This window comes from Hevea brasiliensis, chromosome 17, assembly GCF_030052815.1.
Source record: "Hevea brasiliensis isolate MT/VB/25A 57/8 chromosome 17, ASM3005281v1, whole genome shotgun sequence".
NCBI classification, from domain to species: Eukaryota; Viridiplantae; Streptophyta; class Magnoliopsida; order Malpighiales; family Euphorbiaceae; genus Hevea; species Hevea brasiliensis.
The window spans coordinates 54,146,691-54,162,897 of NC_079509.1; the positions used below are offsets into that span (position 1 = coordinate 54,146,691).

Consider the following 16,207-nt stretch of genomic DNA (forward strand, 5'->3'; position numbering starts at 1 on the left):
TTCATACATATACATTCATACACATACTCACACTTTTCAATTCTTACATGGTGATTCAATTGAGTTTTATCATCATCAAAAAGGGGGAGATTGTTAACCCCATGAGCTCAAAGGAGCATAAATTTTGATGATAACAAAACTTAACTAGAATTAAACTAGCCTTGTTTTAAGTGTTCTGCTTTTCTAAGGATAAAGAAAGAGATTCATGGAATTGATGATGAACTTGTGTTTTAAAGAAAGGATGACATTCTAAGATAACACAAGATGAATTAAAAACAAAGAAGAAAGAAAATGTTACCTTTCAAGGCTGCATTGAAGATTAAATTTGAAGGTACATATAGTATAGAAGTTAGTTTGAACTTTTAGGATTACTTGTGAAAAGAATTAGGAGTAGAAGCTAATGATACTTATTTTTAACCCCTCAAATTCTTATCCTAAGTTTTCAAAACTTGTTTTGAATTATCAATGGCCTAAAAGTATTTTATTATGATTTGGTGTAAAGTTTTAAAATTTTCAAAGTTATGCAGAAAAGCCTTTCTAGTATGTTAACTGGTTTGCTACTGATTCTAGTATGCTAACTAGTTTGCTAATTGACTCAACTCTGCACAATATTACAGAAAATGATAAAATAATGGCTATTTCTTGAAATTTTAAATTGTAACGTTCAAATGAGTTCTCAAACGGTCAGAAATGATGCAAAGCTATAAATACACCTATCCTTGGCCATTTTGTACTTAATGAAAGTTTCTCTACTGTTCCTAACCTTTTAAGATCATTAAAGCTTTCATTCAAAGTGCTCTAATTATTTTTATTGCTCATTACTGGCATACCTACTCATCTCTTCTTTATAGATTCTATTGTATTAAGTGAGATAGAGTTTTAAACACCTTCTTAGCATTTATGAGAGGTCATTCAAGCACCTATTGAAGCTTGATTGCGAAAAGTGTTTGGGATAACACTTGATAGAAGTGTGAAGCTACTTGTAAAAGCTTTAGTATAAAGATTTATAAAGAGCTTTTTGTCTCTTGCCTTTAAAAGAGAAGAATAGTGAAGTGAAGACTCAAAGTGAGATCTTTAAAAGAGTAGATATAGGTTAATTAGGCCGAACCACTATAAAAATTCAATGTTCAATTATCTCAACCCTTACACTTTAAATTTATGCACTTTTATTTTCTGGTGAAATCATTTTTTGCTGAGTTGATAATTGATACAATACACTGTTAACTCTGCTACAAACTGAGATAATTTGTTTACTATTGAATCTGCTGGAATTTGATGTAATTTGTTTACTGCTATATATGCTGTCAACTGATATATTCTGTTTACGGCTCTATTTGTTGTGCTGTGATTTTATTCAGATTACTAAAATTTTTACTGAGAACTAATATATTCTATCAGATCAGTATACTGAATATTTTTAAGCCAACTTTGTATCAACTAATTATTTGAGCAGTATCACACACACATTTCATAGTAGAAAATTAGGTTGAACTGAGCTACAATTTTTCAAAGGTTTTGAGCAAGAACCAAAAAATTATTTTTGTCCAATTCACCCCCCTCTTAGACATATTTTGAGACATTAAATATAATCTTACTAAAAGGAATCAAGCATATATTTGATGCAAATGATATCCATTTAACATTTTATTAATTTTCTCCCTTTCCGTGATTAAAACTTTATCTGAGAAAGGTATTATTCAGTTCCTAGAGATTTCAATAGATCGTGAAAACTTTCAACTCTCCTTTGTTGATCCCATCATTGGTGTCTGAATGATCGAGGGTGTTATGTGTGTGGTGTGCCTAATTATATACGAATGCAACTTATGAGTTGAACACGTATATTACTTATAAGTTGACCGAGAGATTTAGTGAGATGCCCCCAAAAGCTGGATTTTCCAAAATTCATAACTTTCGATCAGTTAAATAATTCCTATACAAGAATAATATTCTATTTGAATTTATTATTATCTTTAGAATAGTTTAAGAGAAATTAATCTAATTATTTTATTTTATGGGGTATAAGACGAAATTATAATTACGCCCAACAAACAATTAATTGTTATTTCTTTAGGTCCAAGAAGCAATTATCATCGAACCTATGATCTTTATTTTATCTTATTTTATGGGATTTAAGATGAAATTATCATTAAACCTCCAATTATTTTAGTTTTATTTTATTCATAGAGCTTGAGATGAAATTATCATTAAACTCTAAAATCTTGATTATTATATGACTTATAAGATTTAAGATAAAATTATCATTAAACCCTGAAAGATTTTATATACTTTATTTCAAGTTTGTAGGATTTAAGATGAAATTATCATTAAATACTAATAATACTCTAAATTTTAAATCCTAAGGTCTAAAATGCAATTATCATTAGACTCGAAATAATTAATTTCAAATTTTGTAATTAAAAGGTCTAAGATGAGATTATTATTAGACCTCTAATTATTTTAATTTTATATTTTAGTGCATTTTATGGGGTTTAAGGTTATACTTATATTTAGGTGATAAAACTATCAACTAACCCAACAAATTTTAATTAACAATTGATTTTTTTTAAATATGTTTAAGGTGAAATTACCATCAAATACTAATTAGGGTCCATGATGAAATTATCAATAAACCCAAAGGTTTAATTAATTTATTTCCATTGGACTTTAATAGGGCTTAAGAAGAAATTTCCATTAAAACCCAAAATTTAGATTAATTATTTTATTTTAATAGGTTTAAGGTAATATTACCATTAAACCTAAAGAATTAATTATAAAATTTTATTTTAAATAGGATTTAAAGTGAAATTACGATTAACCCCAAAGCTTTAATTTAGATTTTTATTTTTAGAATTTATGATAAAATTATCAATAAGCCTAACAAATTAATATGATTTTGTGAGGTCTCGAATCGATTATCATTAGACCGAAGATCTTGTTCCTTTAATCCAATTCGCTCATTTCACTACAAGAAATTAAAAAAATAGCTATAAAAATTACCGACCAAATATACTGAAATTTCGTAGATAATCAATGATTACCAACGAATTACCTACGAAATTTTTTCGTCCACAAATACTAGCATAGGTAATTTTTACCGATTAAAAAATGTTGTCGCTAAATTTACGATGAATTATTTTGTAGGTAAATTTAAATTTTTTGTAGATAATTTAGTAGGAGATTTTGCTCTTATAAATTACCGATTATTTACCGATAAAATTTTTCATTGGTAATTACTGTGAAAACAAATTTTTGTAGCTAATTTTTATTTAATATTTTTAAATTTAGTCTTTTATTTTTTAATTTAATTTAATTTTTAATTTTTTTAATTTAAATTAACTTTTTAATTTAATTTAATTTAAAATAAATTTTAATTTAATTTTCAAATTTTTTAATTTAATTTAATTTTCAAATTTTTTTAATTTATTTTTAATTTTTTAATTTATTTTAAATTTTAAATTTTTTTAATTTTTAAATTAAATATTAAATATTAATTATTTTAATTTATAATTTTTTAAGATTTAATTGACTTAAAAAAAATTACTAGTGGAGCCCAACGTAGGCCCCATATATGTGACTATGCCACAATTACTCTATGTTAGAGAGTAATTCTCTTTTTATAGACAAACTCACTACCCTCAAATCTATTATCAAACGATGTGGGAATTTCACATTTTATGTGATTTATCGACGAATTACCTACTAAATATATTTCGTAGGTATTTTTTTTAAATTTTATTTTCAATTTCCCCTTAATATTACCTACGAAAATCATTTCGTTGGTAATTACAAACAAAAACAATTGTAGCTAAAATTTTTAAGTTTTTAAAGAATTTTTTCCTATTTTCTTCTTAATATTACCTACGAAAGGTATTTCGTTGGTAATTATCGACAATACTTTTCGTAGGTAAAATTTTTAATTTTTTAGAATTTTTTTCTCTATTTTCTCCTAAATATTACCTATGAAAAGCTTTTCATTGGTAATTATCGATTAAAATTTTTTCGTAGGTAAAATTTTTTTAGTTTTTTAGAATTTTTTCCCTATTTTCTCCTTAATATTACCTACGAAAAGTATTTCGTTGGTAATTACCGACGAAATACTTTTTGTAGGTAAAATTTTTTTAGTTTTTTAGAATTTTTTTTCTTTATTTTCTTCTAAATATTACCTACGAAAAGCTTTTCGTTGGTAATTACCGACTAAAATTTTTTTGTAGGTAAAATTTTTTTAGTTTTTTAAATTTTTTTTCCCTATTTTCTCCTTAATATTACCTACGAAAAGCTTTTCGTTGGTAATTACCGACGAAAAATTTTTCGTAGGTATTTTTTTTAGTTTTTAAGAAATTTTCTTCTCTATTTTGTCTTAATATTACCTACGAAAAACTTTTCGTTGGTAATTACAGATGACAAATTTTTCGTAGGTATTTTTTAAAAAAAGTTTATTTTCTATTTTCTCCTTAATATTACCTACGAATAGCGTTTCGTTGGTAATTACCGACAAAAAAAATTTATAGCTAAAATTTTTTCAAGCTTTTTAGATTTTTTTCTTCCCTATTTTCTCCTTAATATTACCTATGAAAAACATTTCGTTGGTAATTACCGACGAAAAAAATTCGTAGATAAAATTTTTTAGCTTTTTAGAAATTTTCTTCTCTATTTTTTTCTTAATATTACCTACGAAAAATTTTTTGTTAGTAATTACCGACGAAAAATTTTTCGTAGGTATTTTTTTTAAAATTTTATTTTCTATTTTTTTCTTACTATTACCTACGAAAAGCGTTTTGTTGGTAATTACCGACGAAACATTTGGTCGTTATTTTTATTATTTGGTCGCTAATTTTGCCGCTAATTTTACCTACGAAATTACATCGTCGGTAAAGTTTTAGTCGGTAATTAGTCGGTAAAAATTAGTTTAAATTTTATTTCTCTTTTTGTCAGTAAAGCGTCGGTAATTCATCGGTAAATTACCCACGAAATTCTGTAGTCGGTAATTTTCGTAGTTATTTTTAATATTTCTTGTAGTGTTTCCAATTTATTTTTTGTTTTTAGGATTTATGATCAAATTATCAATAAATCCCAACTAACCTTTTAATTAATATTTTTAATTACAAGGTCTAAGATGCAATTATCAATAGATCTAGAATAATTAATCTCAAATTCATGACAAACAGGACCTAAGATAAAATTATCATTAGATTTCCGATATTTAAATTTTACTTTAATTTAATTTGTTTATTTACTTTGTTTTTCAAGATTTATGATGAAAATATTAGTAAATTCAAAAATTTAATTAATTTTAATTTTGTTTATTTAATATTTATTTTCAGTATTTACAATGGAACTGTCACTATTTTTTAAAAAAATTATCTATCCAAACTACAACCCGATGTAAAAACCCATTCTTTAAAAAAAAATGTCTGACTACTCCCTACTAACATAATACCACTTGAAGGCCTTATATTTGGACTCAACAAAAAAGAAAAAAATAAAATAAAATAATAAAATAAATAAAATAAAATAAATGAATAAAAATTAATTGATGAGATCTAAAATGAATTAACAAGTTTTCTACAGTCCGTAAATTACAAATAATCCGAATACTTACATCTCATTTCAACATAATAGACAATCTTTAAACCCATATAAAACTGAACAATCAATTCATATATCAATAAATCATCTAGCATAGTAAGTTTTCAATTTACCCCATAATTGATTACCAACAAATAACAATCAAGGTTTCATTTTCTCAATTACTATCAAAGCAAAAAGAAATCAATTCAACAACTCAAAACAACATAAATTTTAAAGATACAAATTTCAAACATCATCTTATCAAAGCCATAAATTTATTTATTTTAACAAAACCCATTAAGATTGAATGAAAATTAATCTAACAAAGTTGTTTAGGATCAAGAAAGAGACCTTAATCCTTGGAGCAAAATTAAGAATTAGACAGAAGACAGCTGATGCGATAATCAAATCTTGGAGGATACAACGTTTTTACCTTTGAGATGAAAGAAGATGAGTTCCCTTCTAGGAAAGCTAATGACATTGCTCTCCATATTCCTCAGGAGAGGATTCGTTCTCCCCTTTTAAAGAGAGGCTTCTGTCCTTTCAAGATAATCAAAGGGAGAGGAAAGGTTCCTCTTTTTCACATGAAACTAGGTTGTTTTCAAGAGAGCAATCAAAGAGAAAAGGAAGAGTTTCCTTGTACAGGTAGATAAAAAGCTTAGACAATTTAGTCAAAGGAAGAGAAATGTTCCTCTTTTCACGTGAAATTGAGTTAGAGCAATCAAAGGAAAAAGGAAGAGTTTCCTTGTACAGGTAGATAAAAAGGCTTAGGAAATTTAATAAAATTAATTCCTCATTAATTGATTTTATTTTCTTTTATTTCTTCAAAAAAAATATATATATCTAAAAATTAATGGCAACAAATTAAAACCAAATAGAATATTTCTTTTTCCTAAAATAAATAAATAAAATTTAGAATAAATTGAAAATGTAAAATTAGTTTCAAGATCAAAATTAAAATCAAAATTGAATCCAAACAAACCTTTTAATTTGCACTTTTAATTAAATAATAAAAATAAAATTACTATTTGAGAACCAAAACCAGAAAAAAAAAGAAAATAAAATAAAAAAGGAAAGATTGAAATAAAAAATGTCAATTAAAATTGAAACCGAAAATTTAAAATAAATTGATTATTTTTTCTTTTTCTTCCTTACTTTTCTATTTTATTTTATTTTTATTTTTTTAAAATTATTTCTGGTCCGAACAAAATGTTATTTCTCCATCTTTAATAAATATTTTTATTATATTGTTATATTTTCTATTATTTTTATTATAAAATCTTTATTAAAAAATTTGAGTGAAAAAAAATTATAGTTTACATAAAAAATTATAAAAATAAAATATAGAGATTTAACATATTTATAATTAATATGTATTATTTTTTATGTTAATAATTTAATATTCTTTTTATTTTAATTTTCTAATATTAATTAATACCTATTATTATTATCATTATGATCAACTTATGATGATTTAATTGAAATAATCAAATAAATAGGAAATATTTTATTATTATAAAAATTGATTTTGAATTTTTTTATCGTTTTTCAATTAAACAATATTTAATTATTTAAATAGTTTTCATTTGTTAGTCCATATATAGCATGTTATATGAGATATTTAATATATATCAAGCACTCTTTTTTTATCAAGCATTTTCATTTTACCTAAATATTCTTAAATTTTTTTCTATTTGCACTATTTTTTTAATATTTCTTTTAAAATTTATTAGTTTTTTCTTATTTAATTTTTTTGAACTTTTGAATCTTTTATTTTATTTTAATTATATATCGAAAGCAATAATAACTAATATTTTGATTATTTATATTTTATTATTATTAATTTTCAATAGAATTATCTTTAAATTTTAATTTTATATATATATATATATATTATGCATAAATTATCTTCAACTATATTTGTATATAGAAGCAGAATTTAAAAGATAAATTGTAAATATAATTGCATCAAAAATTTATATACAAATAAAGATGATTAAAAATAATTAAAGTTATAATATTAAAATTATAGAATTTGTTTTTTGAAAAATAACATATATTTTTTAATATTTATTAAATTAATAGAAAATGATGATATTTTAAAATTTTAATTTTTATAAAATATATTTAGTTTATATTATAAATTTATATAAAGTGATAACTATTTTTGTCAAAAAATTATTTTATAAAAAATATATCAGATTCATAAAAAAGAATTTATGCTCATTTTTTAAAAAATAATATGATAGAACGTTATTTTTAATTAATGATAATGTCATATATTTTTTTATTATTAAAATTAAATTATTCAATTCATTATTAATAATTTAATTTTTTTTATATTAATAACAAAAAATATTATATTTATATATTTTTTAAATAATATTATTTTCTCATTAATTTAATGTATTTAATAAAAATTATATATTGATTGCATAAACTATGAGATAAAATATAAAAATTTTATAAAATTTAAATTATTATTTGAATAAAATATTTTTATTACATTTTAAATGAAATAATCATGAAAATTATTATTAATATATGTATAAAAAGAATTAAATAGATATTTTAATTAATTATATCATAAATTAATTAAAAAAATTATTATTATAACAAGTAAAAATTTATTGAAATTAAATTAAATAAAAAATAAATTTTAAAATTAATTTAATAATAATAATTTATCATATATAAAATATAATTAAAAATTAAATTAAAAAATAAAAATTATATATTACCCATGCATAGCATAAATATTATGCTAGTCAAGAAATAAAAATAATATTTAAATGCACATTTGTCCAAATCATTCAAATCAGCATTATTAATTATACATATCAAGGGATACAAATTTTAGTGCAAAATAATTGCAAGCAGTTACATAGGCTAATTTCAGCACGAAATAAATTCTTCGGTGAAATTTCAAATGGAATGTAGCCAAAACTAGACAATTTAGTTCAACTCGATCTTTCATCTAATGAATTCAATGGATTGATCTCCAATGATACCATGAATCTACCTAATACCTAAAATCTCTCTTTTAATCATTTATCTAGTAGAATTCCAAAATTTCTAGAAAATTTATCCATCACTGTGAAATTCTTCATGCCCCAGAAAGGAATTTAACCTAAGCCTGACAATGGAAAATTCGAAAGCTATAGAACTTGCCATTTTGAAAAATTATGAGTGGATTACTCGTTCGTGCCAATGACAAACTCAAGAATGAGTCAGACTGTAAAACGTGTTGACAAAAAAATAATCAGGAATATTGACACAATAAAAATGATTTATTCTTATGTTTGTAGTTGTCAGAGCTAGACTAAATTTTGATCAAATTTAAGACCCGGAAAAATATGTGCCACTTATTTAACCGATTAATTATTAAAAATTTAATTAAATATTATACATGTTTAATATAAATAAATAATTTTAATTTTTTAAAACAAAAATTTCTACATTCATTAAATTATATTTACATATATCTTAATTAATTCTTAAAAATTTCCATAAATAACAATAGATACAGTATACCTATCACTAATGAGAACCTAAGTTCAAGTTCATATATATATATATATATATATATATATTTCTTGAAGATGACATGGCGGTTTTTTTTTTTTTTTTACAGGGCCAACCTGTCAAATTAGGCAAGTTAACAAAATTTGACCGGATCAAATAGTTTTTATATCAATTCTTTATTTAGTTCAATATTTAGTTATCGATTCACTAAATCAACCAAAGGAATTAATATGAATTTAATGACACTGCCTATTTCATGGAAAGAAAGCTCCATAAAATATTATTTAAAAAAAAATTCTATTAATGGGAGAAAGATACTTTCTTAATAATGAGAGAGTAGGATTTTAATATTGAGAAGAAAATCTCATGTTCTTTTTTAATGAATATCATAGAAAATTAGAAAAGAAAACAATTTTGAGGTAATCATTGGTGAAAAAGACCAATGGCTGCCAAAAAAAAGGAGATCCAAAGGAGAAATAAGAGAGAAAAAAAAATGATGAAGAAAGATGGAAATGGAGGAGTTTATGGAGAGAAGGCAAAGCCTACATTTTTAAGTTAAAACAAAAAGGTAATTATTAAACATGATTATTTAATTTTACGAGTGTTTTTCATAAAAATTATTAAATTTTAATTTTTTTTTATAAAATTTATTAGATTTTAATTTGATTTGTAAAAATTATAGTGATCGAATATTAAAAATTTTTAGATTAATTGACTAACTCGTCAATTATTTTATAAATAAAAATACCTAATTATGGCTATTGGTGGATAAGAAATGGAGAAAGGGGAGTGTTAAAGGGGAGGGTTTAATAATAATGAGGTAGTTATATGCGTTTTATGTATTATTTTTTTTTAAAGAAAATATAACAAAATAAAATAATTTTATTTATAAAATGATTGACAAGTTAGTAGATTAACTTGAAATTTTTAATTTTTGATTATAATAAATTTTATTAAAAAAATAAATTTAATGATTTTTATAAAAAGTATATAAATTTTATAATTTTTATGGAAATATTAAAAAATTGGGGGATCATTAGTTATTTACCTTTAAAAAAAATGACATCACATAAAAGGCACATGTTTTGTATTACAATAGAATATTATAATTTTTTAATTCATATTTTTATATTGTAATCATATAATATGCATTACATATTTATAAAATATAATATATTTATATTATTTTGTATTATTTGTTAAAATTTTAAATTTTTAAATAATTAAGGCTCCGTTTGTTTTACGAAAAATATTTTTCTAAAAAATATTTTTTACATTTTTTAATATTTAGAGTATTCAGAAAAATTAATCAACAGATAATTTTTTCCTGATCGAATGAAAAATTAAGTCATTTAAAAAAAATACTTATATTTTTCAAAAAAAAAGTTATTTTTTATATTTTAAATTTTGATATTTTTAGTAAAATATGAAAACACTTATAAATATATGAAATAAATATATATTATTAATTTAACATTATAACTAAATAATAAAAATATTTTTATAGACAATAATTTTTTATGAAAAATATTTTTCATAAGGAGGTTAATTTCCGTTTAGTAAAATAAACTTAATCTAAAATTTTCTTAAAAACAAATTATCATATTTCACTTTTTCTCAGCCTTAAGTAATTTTCTTTGCATAAAACTATATTTTTTTCTAATGGAAATTGACGTTAGAAAGGGAATAGTATTCTCAAGAGTGCGTCTCATTTATCAAAAACAGTAATAAAATACAAAACAAAACAATCAGATATGAAGGGAATTGTTTAAACCAGGTCCAAACCAGTATAGTTTTAGAGTTCATTTAATTGCATTTAATACAAAAGTGGATTTGTGTTTATATTTCAACTTAACTCCTCAAATCTCTCTAAGGCCTTTTTTTTTTTCTTAGACATTTTTTTCTTCTATAAATTTCTAACAAATTAAAGTTTAAGCCATAGTTTGAAATCAAAAGTATCATCTACAGCATCTTGGGAAGTGATGGAAGCATCATCAGCCATGGGGTTTCTCCGCATTTCTGTCTCTAAAATATCAATGCAGAGTTGGTCTTCATTTGTTACCTGACCCTGCTCTGTTTTATCATTATAATTTTTTATGCTAGTCAATCTTCGACAGATGCTAAGAGCACTTCGCCCATCAAATGTTAAGACTGAAGCACTAGCCCCTTTTATTAGGAGAGACACAATGATTGATGGTTCTCTTCGCATTGCTGCAATGTGAAGAGGTGTGTAACCTTGTGAATTTCTACGGTTGACATCAGTAAAACCAAGGTGAAGCAACTCGCGTACAACCTTGCTGTCACAGTATGCAACAGCATAATGAAGAGAATTGGCATCATCCAGTGTTACATTAGATTCCCACAAGAGAAGTTTTACCAGTTCAATATCATCCCAGTCTAATGCCTTGTGTATTTTCCTAATAGCCTTTTCATGCAAGGGTTCCACAGCCTCAGACACCTGTTCATCATCAGACATAGGCTTTTTACGACTAAGTTCAATTCTCTTTGAAAACTCATAGGGAAGCTCCTTCTCTATTGAGATGCTATCAAGATCTGACCTTGCTATTCGACCTACACATTGATTTACAAGTTCATCTGATTGACAATGGAAGGCAGCCAAAAGTATTGGGATTACATCCTCCACATAAGCCTTATCAGCAAAGTTAACGAGGCGTCCCTGCAACATATAGAATATCAAATTACAACCATATATATAGTATGGAATCTAGTCAAAGTCTGGTAAGCACAACAGAAATATTGAACAGTTATAAATTCAGTTCGTGAACTAGCACCAAACCAGAAGCAAATAAATTAAGCAGCATGCATTGCAAATACACCATTAAAGTCTTTTATCAGTGCAGAATTTGAAGGAATTGACCTGGAAATGTACAACTAGCTCTGGTAAATTGAATATGGATGAGGCATACATCAAATCCACTGTAAAATCAATTGCAGGTCTACAGGCTTCATGAGCACATTCTTCATCAACGCAAGTTGATACCTCCAACGGAGGAGGATTGAGTTCTCCAGTATACAAGTAGCTCAAGAAAAACTGGAATGCTTCATATCCAACCTTTCCAAAAGGTAACAGATTACTCAATAGATAGCTTGGACTGCCATCTTTCTTAAAAATTTCACGGAAAAAACTGTTATTTTCAGCTAGAAAACCACGATTAATGCTAACAGGGATTCCGTCAACAACAATTTCAGCAGCATTATAATCGATCAACGGCAGCTCCAAATTAGAGCTAGGCTGAGGTAAACTAATCAACTCAAGACTAGGACTCACCTCAGAGACTGAGGGGGAGGATATGTTTTGGCTGATCAAACGATCTGATGCATAAGAAAATGCAGTGGATGTGTTCTGACTACGCCTGGCTTCAGGACCTGAGAAGGTGGATATGTTTTGGTTGGTCAAACGATTTGATGCATAAGAAGATGAAATGGACATGCTTTGACTAATTGAGTCATTAAATTCATAAGAAGATGAAGTAAAGCTAGAAGATGAAGAAAAGTTCACAGGTTGTGATGGATCATGAGGAAAATAAAAAACATCATCCATTGATCAAGAAAACCCGGAAAGAAAAAACACCAGAAAACTTAAATGATGAAACCAGATCTCTCCAAGATATACCCACAGCAGAAGTAAAACTGAAACAAGAAACACAACCACAACTACGAGAGAGCCTTCCGTTTTAGTGTTTCCAAGGAAGACAAACTGAGAGGACAGGGACAGCAAGAGTCTAAGTAGGTAAAGACTAAAGATGAATTCATGTGCAAGTTCCGACGGTGTTTCCTGGAAACTTCAATTTTTTGCTTTCAAAGAAGACCTGCAGAAATTTTCCGGAGGTTTCCTTCACACTTCTTTATTGACCTGATGGTTTTGTGGAGCTGTAAAGCAAAAAATAAAGAAATTAAACACACCCGGAGAATACTTATTCTGGAAAAGGTCAAATTCGCCTCCTTAACTTTGAGGCAAGCAAGTTTTGGTCTAAATAAGTCTAAAACTTTTATTTTAAGGCCAGAATAATTCTTCTCTTTTTGAAGGCCAGTGCTTGAAAGAAACGCGCATAGGAAATAATTAAAAAAGACAGCGGGGAAATATCCAATACCCTGCATTTTGTCCATAGAAGACACAACTACAGCTGCATTTCATGCATAAAACCTCACACAAGGCCCAAACCTTTACTTTTTGCTACAGAAACAGCTTCATTTCATGTACTAGGCTACAGTAATTTGATTTCACCTTATGCAAGTTTTGGCAATAAAGATGACATGATAAGGTTATGGGGTCCTGCAAAAGCCAAGTGTAAGAAGCAAGTCAACGGAGATTATATAACCATGCTGGGTTCTCTAGTCAAGCTTGGGGAGCTTGAAGAAGTTGAGAAATTGCTACAAGAGAGAGAATCATCTTGCTTGTACTATGATTTCAGAGTTCCGAATGTCCTCCTTATTGATTATTGTCAGAAGGGATTAATTGAAAAGGCTGAAGCGATGCTTCAATATATAGTGAAAAAACAGAAGACTGCAACTCCAAATAGATTGGTCTATTATTGCAGCAGGATATATAGATAAGCAGAATATGGAAAAAGCTTTTCAATGCATTAAGGAAACACTAACTCTACAGGGAGAAAATAAAGGGTAAAGGCCCAAACGTAAACTGATTTCTAGCATATTGAAACTATAACTTAAAATTTAAGGGACATTGTAGAGAAGATGCATGCAGATAAAGAACATCAAAGCTTTTTGCCATAACTTGGAGAAAATTCCCAGAGCCACTTATCTCTTGCTCTTGCCCGTTACAAACTTTCTCCCATACTACACTTTTTCTTTCTTTATTTCTTTTTCTAGAAGTCTCAAAGGATTGGAGACACTATACACTCACCGAAAGGCAGATGAAAAAGGTTGAATTCCTCTTCGTTCCAAACAGAATTCCCCAAGAGTGTTACTAGAAAATTTTAAAAATAAAGGCCACTAATGCTTTGGGACAATTAGATGATGCATACATTTTGCATAGTCATTTAGGTCTAATTTTATAACCATTTTTATTTGATTATTAGTCATTTTTAGCTAATTTCATTAGTTAATTAGTTAGTTTTTCATAATTGTCAATTTTGGATTAATTTGTAATTTTTAGTTTGTTTTGTAGGAAAAATGGTGTTTTTGAAGGACTGAAGAGAATTTTGCCATTGAGGAGTGTCTTCTACAGCCAAAGATGTCAAAAATAAGTTTTCAACCTGAAATATGCATTGACCAACTGTGCATAACTTGCCGCGTAAGCTATACAGATCTGCATAAGGAGAAAGATCACTGTTCCAGAACCAGCCGAAATGTGCATAAGGAGACTGCATAGCTTATGCACATTCTCGCCTCCCTTATGCACCTTCACGAAATTGTGCATAACCTATGCACCAAGTCATGCAGTTTCGCATAAGTGACTCAGAACTGAATCAGCGCATAAGGGACTGCATAACTTATGCAGTCCACTTATGCAGTCCCATAAAGAGTTCATTAATGAGCTGGCAGGAGATTCCCTCAAATAATTCCTCCTAGAACATACCATTTTAGGGCTCCATGTCAGAAAAATGCTATAAATAGTCCCATTTTCTCATTTTAGAGGAGACAAGGAGCAGAAAAGGGAAAGGAGAGTAGAGGCAGAATTTGAGGAGTCACTTTCACCTTCCACACCATTTTCAACCAAGATTTGTAGATTTCTTTCTTCCCTTACATTTTTCTACATTTCTAGTGTTTAATTTCTTATTCCTTAGCTTAGATTAAAGCTTTATTTCCATTTAAACTCAATATATCTTGTAAGCATTATGGATAGTGAGTAGTTTACTTTTGATTCTGGAGCAAGGGTTGTAATATTTGAGATATTTTGTGGATTTTGATTGGGTAATCCATATTTTGTGGTCTTAATGAGTTTTATTCATTTCTTGTATGCTTAATGACATGCTTAGTGTAGGATCCCATTAAGTGATGTTCTTAATCCATGGTTGAAGTACCGAAAGGAGAAGGCCCTGTGATAGATAATCAAGAAATTGGACTTAATTAACTTAGACCTCGAAATAGGCTAAGGATTAAGAGGATTCACAGATTAATTAAAGAACTTAATGGGTCTTAATTAATTCTAACTCCACGAAAGTAGGATTAGTTTGATTAAGGCACTCTTTGTCTCACTCGAAAGGGAATTCAAAGAATTTAAGAATTAATCTCCTTAAAACCCATAAGTTTCATAAGATTGAATAACCAATTTAAAATCCCAAAATAGCTCGAATATGAAATCCCGAAACTCTGGAATCGCCTTTTTACCATTGTTAATTTCTAATCGAATTTAATTACTTGCCATTTTGAATATTGCCATATTTGAACTTGCTTATTTCAATTTGATGCAATTTTAGTTTAATTAATACATTGTTGAATAGAATATTAATTTTTGCATATTTAGATTTCATACTCCATTACCCATCAATTCATTACTTCAATTTCAAAAAAATACTTCAATTTACTCAACTTTTTATATCAAAAATTCAATCATTAACACAACTCCTCGTGGGATCGATATCTTTTCTATACTACTTGTACGACCCGTGCACTTGCGGTAAGGACGCATCAAGTTTTTGGCGCCGTTGCCGGGGAGTTGTTTGTTTAAGATTGAATTCTTGATTATTTTAGTTGTTTTTAGTTTTATTTTGTTATCTTTTCATTTTGTGTTTGTTTGTTCTTTTTCAGGTACTTTTAATCTTTTATGAGAAGAGCTAGAAGCTCAAGTGACACATCCTTATTGTTCAATCCTGAAATTGAGAAATTTTGTAAAGCCAACAAGAAAGAAATCAGAAAAAGAAAAGAAGCCTTGAGAGAAACTGAATTAGAAGAAGACATGGCTGATGAAAGAATTAGAATTGGTGTTGGTAATGCTGGAAATGGTCAAAACAATGAAAATGAAGCCCAAGGGGAAGACGTTGTTAATGCAAACGTGCCTAGGGGAAGTATGATGGATCATGCTTTTCCTCGTTTTGATGACTTGAGAGAGAGCATAGCGAGACCAAGAATTGATGCAAATAGTTACAAGATGGATTTTGGAGTCCTTCAAATGATTCAGAATTCTCAATTT

At 26.7% G+C, this 16,207-nt stretch overlaps 1 protein-coding gene across 3 annotated transcripts; it reads right to left on the reverse strand.

Annotated features, from left to right (window-relative positions):
• Positions 1–10,857: 10,857 nt before the first annotated feature.
• On the reverse strand, positions 10,858–13,071 carry LOC110651454 (BTB/POZ domain and ankyrin repeat-containing protein NPR1-like). Of its 3 annotated transcripts, none has more exons than XM_058140020.1 (3): positions 12,383–13,068; positions 11,972–12,217; positions 10,858–11,770 (listed from the first exon to the last, which is right to left on the reverse strand). In XM_058140020.1, the coding sequence occupies exons 1-3, from the start codon at positions 12,653–12,655 to the stop codon at positions 11,018–11,020; spliced, it is 1,272 nt and encodes a 423-aa protein (XP_057996003.1). In that variant the 5' UTR covers positions 12,656–13,068; the 3' UTR covers positions 10,858–11,017. The 3 variants fall into 3 exon arrangements, with proteins under 3 accessions (XP_057996003.1, XP_021662498.2, XP_021662497.2); XM_021806806.2 differs by having other exon boundaries at positions 11,972–12,166; positions 12,383–13,066; XM_021806805.2 differs by having other exon boundaries at positions 11,972–13,071.
• Between the last annotated feature and the right edge of the window lie 3,136 nt (positions 13,072–16,207).